Below are 9,776 nucleotides of genomic sequence, written 5' to 3'. Positions count from 1 at the left end.
CACCTCCCCCTTTATAACGCGCCCCCTCCCGGGCTCTCGGGCCGCCTCCTCATCGGCTCTTCCCGTCCGGCCCCCTCGCCCGGCCGCCCCGGGCCCGGGCCCGGCCAGGGAGCCCCCAGGCCGCGGCTCGGGGGCCGCCCCCCCGCCCCGCGCCCAGCGCAGCCTGGCGGAGGCGGCGCCGTCGGAGGAGGAGGAGCAGGGCACTGCGGCTGGCCCCGGATCGGGCGCCAGAGCGGCAGCGGCTTCGGCAGCGGCGGCGGCCCAAGCCGATGCAGCGGGACGCACCACCCCGAGCCCCAGCCCCGGCGCCCCGACTCCCCGCGCCCCCGATCGGGGCCGCCGCCAGCAGTGGCGGCGGCGGAGGCGGGGGCAGCGGCGGTGGCGGAGGCGCCTCTGCAGCTCCGGCTCCTCCTGGCCTCTCGGGAACTACAAGTCCCAGGGGGCCTGGCGGCGGGCGGCGGACGGAAGAGGTGGGGTCGGCGCCGCGAGGCCGGAAGTGGCCGTGGAGGCGGAAGTGGCGCGGCCGCGGAGGGGCCTGGAGCACGGCGGCGGGACCTGGAGCGGGAGCAGCGACGGCGGCGGCGGCTGGAGGTGGCGGCGGCGCACTGGAGGCGGCCATGGCAAAGCAGTACGACTCGGTGGAATGCCCCTTTTGTGATGAGGTGTCCAAATACGAGAAGCTCGCTAAAATCGGCCAAGGCACCTTCGGGTAAGTCTTGGCCCCCAGGGACCGGGAGCCCTGAGCCTGCACCCCTCCGGGCCGACGTCGGGACGCCCAGGCCCGGGCCCAGTTGGTCGGGAAGCCATTTAGCCACAGACTTGTCCCCTGGTCTCGCTAGGCCGCGCCGCAGCCCGCCCGGGCCTGACAGAGCCGGCTGGCGGGGAGGAGCTTGAGGCCCTTGATGGGGGGCAGGGAGGGGTTGCAGAGAGGAGCATGTGAGTGGTGCGGGATCTCTCCGCGAGACTGCCGGGTGGGGAGAAGGGGCAGAGGGAAGGAGGTAGAGGCTCGGAGAGGGACCGAAGACACCGCGTGGTGGGGTAGCCGAGTGCCCTGGGTACCCGGCCCAGCCCCGCCCGGATTCCCTTTCCTGTTCTCCTCTGGTGGGGGAGGGGCGGGCCCTGCGGAAATGGCCTAAAGAGTCCTCTTGGGTCCCCCTCTCGGCCTGCAGGGAGGTGTTTAAGGCAAAGCATCGCAAGACCGGCCAAAAAGTGGCTCTGAAGAAGGTACTGATGGAGAACGAGAAGGAGGGGGTGAGTATGGGTGGGGTGGGCAGGTCGGCCAGCTCCCTTGGGCATGAGGTTGGGTTTCCACCCTGCTGCTTCTGGGACTCTTAACGTATAGATTCAGTTTACGTGTTTGGAAATTTCCATATTCCAGGGAATTTGACTTCCAAGTTAAATCTTTTAATTCAAATGTTTTAAAGCGCTTCATAGTTCATTGTTAGGTGAAGATGGTTGGTGCCAGGAGGGGGAGCTCATGCTTGCACTGAGTGCACCTTGGTTCCTGAAGTTAGGAAGTCTTTGAGCCCTTTTTCTTTAGAGTTTAATTTTGTTGAATGTAAAATAATAATAAGTTATATGCAATGACTTTAAAAGGGTGACTGGTATTCACTTGAAAAACAACAGTGCCTTCCACCCCCCTCCCGATCTTAGCTCTAGTCCAGCTTTCAAGAGACTTGCTTCTTTATTTTTGTATTTGTTAACGACCTAACAGTTAAACACAGGCATAGAGCTAAAACTTACAAGGTTGAAGAAACTGTGGAGCATTTAATAACTAGTAATAGAGCATTTGTGTGAAGTATCACTATTTCAATTCATTGTCTGAAACCAGCTCCTTGAGGGCTACATACTATTACACCCATTTTACAAATATGGCATTTGAGACAGCTAATTTCAGAGCCTACGCTCTTACTCTGTCTCCCAACCTTTGACCCTTCCTGTGGACTCCCTGGCCAGTTCCTTGGTTTGTGGTGCGCTCACCCACTTTTGACCTTCTCCTGTCTTTTTCCCACCCAGTTCCCCATTACAGCCTTGCGGGAAATCAAGATCCTCCAGCTTCTAAAACACGAGAATGTGGTCAACTTGATTGAGATCTGTCGAACCAAAGGTAAGTTGTTCGGATCTCATCCCCATTTTCAGATTGAGAAAATGAGGCTTATTGCCTAAGGTTTTGTTTGCAAAAGTTGGAAGTGGACACACTTACATTGCCTCTTCTTAACCCAGTCATACCAAGTGTGACTGCTTTCTCTGGCCTTTTCATCAGAGCAGGTGCCTCCTCGGGGCCTGCCACAGTACCCAGCCCAGAGAAGGTGCTCAGAAAATATTTTACCTGTGAAGGAATTCGCACCTGGATATCCAGGGGTCCATAGGTTAGAGAGGGTAGGAGCTGCTTGTGGGAAAGTGAGTTGCATATGAGATTTTTGATTTTTTTCTTGTCCCTCTCTCTTCCCCTCATTCTTCCGGTCTCAGCTTCCCCCTATAACCGCTGCAAAGGCAGTATATATCTGGTGTTTGACTTCTGCGAGCATGATCTTGCCGGGCTGCTGAGCAACGTCTTAGTCAAGTTCACACTGTCTGAGATCAAGAGGGTCATGCAGATGTTGCTCAATGGTCTCTACTACATCCACAGGAACAAGGTGGGGGCCAGAGTAGGGGAGGAGAGACCAAGGCTGGGGCTGGCCTTTGCTCTCACTGTGGGGTGGGTGTGGCTGAAGGACCCTCGGGAACCCTCACCTGTGTGCTTCCTGCAGATCCTGCACAGGGACATGAAGGCGGCTAATGTGCTCATCACCCGTGATGGAGTTCTGAAGCTGGCAGACTTTGGGCTGGCCCGGGCCTTCAGCCTGGCCAAGAACAGCCAGCCCAACCGCTACACCAACCGTGTGGTGACGCTCTGGTACCGGCCCCCGGAGCTGTTGCTCGGTGAGGACTCTCCCGAGCTGGCAGAGGGAAGCAGGGGCTGGGCACTTACCTGGCCTCAGCTCCCCACTGTCAGGGCTTCTTGAGCCCCCGGCCCGGGGGCATCGCCTCTCAGGAGGCTGTCGGGCTCAAGGGGCCCTCCTGGTGTGCTCTTCTTCTCAGGGGAGCGGGACTACGGCCCCCCCATTGACCTGTGGGGTGCTGGGTGCATCATGGCAGAGATGTGGACCCGCAGCCCTATCATGCAGGGCAACACAGAGCAGCACCAGCTTGCCCTCATCAGCCAGCTCTGTGGCTCCATCACTCCTGAGGTACGCAGTCGGGCTGCCTCGGCCCCTGGGCCCCACGGGCTGCAGAGAAGTCTCCCTGGCAGGGGAGGGGTGGGTGCTGAATAGAGGAAAAGCTCCATTCCGGAGAGGTTGCTGGTGGATGGTTGGGGTCTGCTGTTTAGAGCCACACAGACTGTTCAAGTCTCAGCTGCATCCCTTTAGTTCTGTGGCTTTGGGGAGGGCGTCTGAGCCCCTCACTTCAGAGCTGAGCTGCTCTGCTGTGAGACAACTGTGGTTCCATCAGGCTCGGTGCACATACGCCAGACAACTTGTGTCAAAGGGCCCGGTACTTGGTGTTTGCCAAATATGTGGTTCCTGCTGCTTTCACCTTGGAGGGGTCAAGTTTGCCCTCTAGGGGCAGTCTGGGAGCCTCTGAACGGAGAATGTTTAGTCCCTCCAAGTGCTTGACCGGTGGACCAGCCACGTACCCCCTGAACTGACTACATCCTCTTTTCCATGCCTCCCACCCCAGGTGTGGCCAAATGTGGACAAGTACGAGCTGTTTGAGAAACTGGACCTGGTCAAGGGCCAGAAGCGGAAGGTGAAGGACAGGCTGAAGGCCTATGTGCGTGACCCCTACGCACTGGACCTCATCGACAAGTTGCTGGTGCTGGATCCCGCCCAGCGCATCGACAGTGATGACGCCCTGAACCACGACTTCTTCTGGTCCGACCCCATGCCCTCGGACCTCAAGGGCATGCTGTCCACCCACCTGACGTCCATGTTTGAGTACCTCGCACCGCCGCGCCGGAAGGGCAGCCAGATCACCCAGCAGTCCACCAACCAGAGCCGCAATCCCGCCACTACCAACCAGACGGAGTTTGAACGTGTCTTCTGAGGGCCGGCCGCTGTTGCTTCTCATTAGGGCCGTTGTTTTATTTTTTCTTCTGCTCTGTGACTTGTGTTGTGGAGATTTGGGGGCATTTGAGTTTTTTCTCTAGTGCATATTTTATTTAATCCCCACCCTGGGCATCAGGAACCAACCGAGCAGACTGGAATACAGCTTTGGCTGAGAGTCCAGGAAGGCACTTGGGCTGCCTCACCTTGTTGCCTGGCTTTTGGGGTGATTCCCAGAGGGTCTCCATTTACCTTAGGACAGGAATGAGATGGGAGGAAAGGCACACCCCACTGGTGGCTTTCTAAGAGATCCCAGCGTGCTGGGAGGAGGGGACAGGTCCCTCGCCCATCCCCAGCCCTCCTCATGGGATGAGAAGCTGGTGTGGGGGACAGAACCGGCCTTGGGAACGGGCTGCTCTTGGCCTAACCCTCAGAAGCTCTGGGGCTGGCGGAAACTCTTGGTTTCTTCAGTAGGACAGTTTTATCGTGTTTCTTTGTTCAATTGTTCAGAGACATTCCTGGATGCAGTTTGGTCAGTTACAATTAAAGTTGACTCTTTTTCAGTAAATGACCGTGTGCTCTGTGCTATGTTCAGACCCCCAGCTCTTAACGCTGTAGCTGACCATTGAGATTTGATCTGTCAAGTCTTGGTTCTTTTCTTTGACCCAGTTCATGTCCCGTGACATACCTTCAGAGGACTTTGTCTTTTCTGTTTTTCTCTTGAGTACCTTCCAGAACATTTGCCATCATGCTCCCCACCGGGCAGGTACCATGATGCTCCCTTGCTCCTCCTCTCCACTCAGAGGAAGCGGGGAGACATGAGAAATGGGGCTCAGTCTGCTGATGAGGGAACTGGAGGTGGCCTGCTGTGAGCTACATCTGCAGCGGTGACCCGGGCCGGGGCTGTGGGGGTGGAGGCACAGTCCGCTGTGGCTGACACGTGTTCAGACCTGACCCGTGAGCACGGGAGGCTGCAGAGGCTCCTAATCAGTGGAATGACAATAGTCAAATCTGTAACTTGCAAAACTTCTCAGGCTGCTGAATAGAGGGTACAAGAGAGGAAATGACCAGAGAAGCTGAAGGATCTCCAGGGGCTTGGGGAGGTGGCAGTAGCCTGGAGTAGGGTGGCCAGTGGGCAGGAGGACAGAGAATAGTTAGTGGAAGATTGGATCATGAGGGCTCAGAGCTGGGACCCTTGGAGGAGCAGCTCATTGTGGGGGATACATTTCCTGCGAGTCTGAAGTTGGGGACAGCCAGCGTATGAGGCAAATTCTACATTCTGTCGGGTGGGAGTCCTCTTAGAGGGACCTGGGAAGGAACATTGGCAAAACCTTTTACCGCAACTGTCCTTTGCTTGTAGGTATTAACTTAGATCACAGCTTCACAAAAGGCCAGTGAAAGTAAAAAAATTCTTGACTAGTGTATTTGTTTCTTGGGGCTGCCAAACATGGTGGCTTAGAATAACAAACTTATTTTCTCAGATCTGGAGGTGAATTTCTGAAATCTGTAGGTGTCATCGGCAGGGTTGTTTCCTTCTGGAGGCTCTGAGGGAGAATCTATTCTAGCCCTGAGCCTAGGAAGCCTTCAGAGAGCTCTGTACAGAGGGGGACACACTCTGATGATTTTTAAAAACTCACGGTGGAAAACAGTATGGAGATTCCTCAAAACTAAAAATGGAATTACCATATGATCCAGCAATCCCACTCCTGGATGTATATCCAGACAAAACTATAATTCAAAAAGATATATGCACCCCTATGTTCATAGCAGCACTATTCACAATAGCCAAGACACGGAAACAATCTAAATGTCCATCAACAGATGAATGGATAAAGATGTACGAATCTACAGTGGAATGCTACTCAGCCATAAAAAAACAAAATGCCATCTACAACAACATGGATGCAACTAGAGATTATCATACTACGTGAAGTAAGTCAGGAAGAGAAAGACACATATGTTATCACTTACATGTAGAATCTAAAAGAAGACAAATGAACCTATCTATGAAACAAAAAGAGAATCAGGGACGTAGAGAATAGACTGGTGGTTGCCAAGGGGGCGGGGGGTGGGAGAGGGTTGGATTGGGAGTTTGGGATTAGCAGATGCAAACTAGTATATACAGAATGGATAGACAACAAGGTCCTACTGTATAGCACAGGGAACTAACTATATTCAATACCCTGTGATCAACCATAATGGAAAAGAATATGAAAAAGTATGTATGTATATATATATATATATATATATATATATATATACATATATATGTATAACTGCATCACTTTGCTGTACAGCAGTAATTAATACAGCATTGTGATTCAACTATACTTCAATAAAAAATAAATTTAAAAAATAAAAAATAAAAAAATACCAATAAAAAATAAAAAAACTCACAGTGACTATGTTGAGAAAAACTAAGGAGGTAAAGATGGAAGCAGAGAGATTGGTTAGGGCTATTGTAATAATCTGGGCAGAAGATGATGGTGGCTTGGACCAAGCTGGTCATGAAGCTGGTGGTGAGGAGTGCTTGGATGTATAGGCTACTGTGAGGGCAGATCATTCAGGTTGGATGTGAGTTTGAATGAATGAGAAGTTGAGAGTCCTAGGCTTTGGCTGGAAGGAGGACGGAGCTGCCATCCTTGAGACAGAGAAGGCTGCAGCAGGTCAGGCTGGAGCGAGGTTTTCGGGAGGTTTTTGTTTTTCTTTTGGCCACGCCACATGCATGTGGGATCTTAGTTCCCCGACCAGGGATCGAACCTGTGCCCCGTGCAGTGAAAGGCGGAGTCTTAACCACTGGACCACCGGGGAAGTCCCTGGAGCATGGTTTTTCAATTGTAAATTGGAGGTTGACAGATGGACATCCAGGTTGAGTTGGCAGGTATATACCTGAACTATATATATAGTTCAGAGCCCCCCAGAGTCTAAACACACCTTTGGGAGTTGCCAGCCTGGTGGTTTTTAAAGTCCCAATGCAGGATGAGATCACATGTGAAGAGCGGAGTAGGGAGACGTGGTCCGCTGGGACACTCCAGTGTTCAATGTCGTCAGGGAGTTGAGGACAACAACTGATGAAGTAAGAGACCACTGAGGGAATTCCCTGGCTGTCCAGTATTTGGGACTCCTCACTTTCACTACCGGGGCCCCGGGTTCGATCCCTGGTCAGGGAACTAAGATCCCACAAGCTGCGCAGCACAGCCAAAAAGAAAAAAGAGAGAGAGAGAGAGACCATAGGAAGAGTGAGTTCCAGAAGCTAAGAGACAGAGGGTGTTTTTGAGACATGGGAGTGATCGCCTAGACAAGTGCTCTTGATGGGCCAAGAAGACGGGGGTGAAGACTGACCATCAGGTTTAGCCACACTGACCTCAGTGATGACCTTGGCAAGAGCCACTGGGTGGATTGCTTTGGATGAAACCCTTCCGGGAGGAGTAGGATCACTGGAGAACAGGAGGAAGGGGACCAAAGACAAGAAGTAGCAACAATCTACTGTAAAGGAGGATTAGGGAAGGAGCTGGTCTTGTATATTCTAAGACGGGAGCCAGCACATCATGGAATGACCCACTAGAGAGGGCACGTGTTGACTCTTGTCCTGTACACAGAAGAGCCACGTGGCCCACTGTACAGTGGCCACACCAGGACTAGAACCTCAAAGGCCACGCTCCAACCCTGTTCTCTGCTACCTCCACCCAGTGTGTCCATCATGTTCAGGGCAGCCTTGCTTGTGGAAAAGGTGGAAAAGCATAAAGCTCCATCAGCTTCAATAAGTTAGAGCATGCAGAGTCACTGCACATCCGATCCCTGACTCACAGGTCTGGGTGGGGCACCTCTAACAAGCTGACGGGCGATGCTGCCTTGCTGGCCAGGATCTGGGCGGCGCAGGTAGAGCACGGCCCTATGATGGGATGCTGGGCCGCCACGTGAAAGGACGAAGTATATACACTATGACAGAAAGACGTTCCAAAGACAACAGGTGGATTGGGACTTCCCTGGTGGTCCAGTGGCTAAGACTCCACGCTCCCGATTCAGGGGATCTGGGTTCAATCCCTGGTCAGGGAACTAGATCCCACACGCAGCAACTAAAAATCCTGTGTATCACAACTAAGACCCGGCACAGCCAAATAAATAAAATAAATATTAAAAAAACAACAACAACACAAAGACAACAGGTGGAAAGAGCAGGTTACAAAGTATCTCCTGCTTCTGCAGGAGTGTGATGGACGCAATCACACTAGAACATTACCCATGGTTATTTGGGGTGGTTCTGTCCTTTATGCTTCTCTGTGTTTTCTCATATTTCCTGAATTAATATTTTTACTCATGCAATTAAACTGTATTTTATTATTATTATTATTTTTTAATTGTTTTAATTTTATTTTTTAAATTTTATTTTTATTTTTGGCTGCGTTGGGTCTTCGTTGCTGCGCGCGGGCTTTCTCTGGTTGCGGCGAGCGGGGGCTACTCTTTGTTGCGGCGCGCAGGCTTCTCATTGCGGTGGCTTCTCTTGTTGCAGAGCACGGGCTCTAGGCGTGCGGGCTTCAGTAGTTGTGGCACGCGGGCTCAGTAGTTGTGTCTCGCGGGCTCTAGAGCGCAGGCTCAGTAGTTGTGGCGCGTGGGCTTAGTTGCTCCGCGGCATGCGGGATCTTCCCGGACCAGGGCTCGAACATGTGTCCCCTGCATTGGCCGGAGGATTCTTAACCACTGCGCCACCAGGGAAGCCCTAAACTGTATTTTAAAACAACCAAAACAGGCCCTAAACCCTGGAGCTTCTGGCTCTGAGCTCTCCCCACCTCCCCATCTCCCCATAGAACACCCCAGAGAGGAGGCTGGGACTAGCCGGGCAGATGTGGGTCTGACCCCTTCAGCCTTGAACCCTGGGGTGATGTGGTGTCATCCCCATCTGTGGAGGGAGGTGCGGAGCCAGGAATAAATGCTCCCAGGGGGCAGGGCCTTGTGGAGGCATCATCCGGAGGCAGCCTAGCACCTGGGAGTCTCCCAAATGCAGGAGTGAGTCAGCCAGCGGTCAAGCGGATGGCTGGAAAGGCTGTGGAACTGGGAACGGCCTTTGCCAGCTCGTCTGGACAGGCCCTCGATGTCACCCTGCAGGCCGAGGACTGGGTCTGTGTCCTGGCATCTTTTTAATCAAATGATTTGGTGACACAGCCCTCCCCCTGGCAGGCTTGGACGCCTTAGGTCAAGGGCACCCCGTGTCCTATCCCCCCTCTCCAGGGATCGCAGCCTGGCAGGGCCAGGGAAATGGCCGTAACGGTAAGGGGAGGTAAGGAGAGGGGTGGGCTGTGATAAGAGAGGCCAGATAAAGCCAGCCCCACTGGGCAGGAAGCCCAGCCCCAAGGTCCGGAAGTCTCCCAAGTGCCCCCTCCCTACACACCCCGTTCTGCCTGCTCACCTTTAACCTCCGCCGGTTGTTATTTAACTCACAGGGAGATCCTGACTAGTCCTGCGTGCGGAAAACAGCCGGGGAGGCCGAGATCCCTGGGCTGATCCCAGGATGAGAGCAGAGACCGATCAGGGAAGACCTGCCTCCCAGCACACTCCCCACCCCCCCTCACCCGACATCAGGGTGGGAGAAGGCTACGAGGTCTTGGGAATCCCCCCAACTTCCCCCTCCCCTCTCTGGCCCAGCCCAGGGCAGGCTTGGCAGGGGTACCCACACCTGTGAGTCACTTCATGCCC

At 53.7% G+C, this 9,776-nt stretch overlaps 1 protein-coding gene across 1 annotated transcript; it reads left to right on the top strand.

Moving 5' to 3' along the window:
• On the top strand, positions 1-4,653 carry CDK9 (cyclin dependent kinase 9). Its single transcript, XM_082470224.1, has 7 exons — positions 1-709; positions 1,170-1,251; positions 2,017-2,107; positions 2,470-2,636; positions 2,751-2,922; positions 3,082-3,230; positions 3,721-4,653. The coding sequence occupies exons 1-7, from the start codon at positions 270-272 to the stop codon at positions 4,084-4,086; spliced, it is 1,467 nt and encodes a 488-aa protein (XP_082326350.1). The 5' UTR covers positions 1-269; the 3' UTR covers positions 4,087-4,653.
• Positions 4,654-9,776: the final 5,123 nt, after the last annotated feature.

The sequence above is a fragment of the Balaenoptera physalus genome (assembly GCF_965194825.1).
Source record: "Balaenoptera physalus genome assembly, chromosome: 7".
Lineage (NCBI taxonomy): Eukaryota > Metazoa > Chordata > Mammalia > Artiodactyla > Balaenopteridae > Balaenoptera > Balaenoptera physalus.
This window is presented reverse-complemented; position numbering and strand designations above follow the sequence as displayed.

Coding starts and splice junctions, on each gene's coding strand:
- CDK9 (XM_082470224.1), top strand. CDS start 270: ATGCAGCGGGACGCACCACCCCGAGCCCCAGCCCCGGCGCCCCGACTC. Junction 710..1,169: donor ATCGGCCAAGGCACCTTCGG/GTAAGTCTTGGC, acceptor CTCGGCCTGCAG/GGAGGTGTTTAAGGCAAAGC. Junction 3,231..3,720: donor GTGGCTCCATCACTCCTGAG/GTACGCAGTCGG, acceptor CTCCCACCCCAG/GTGTGGCCAAATGTGGACAA.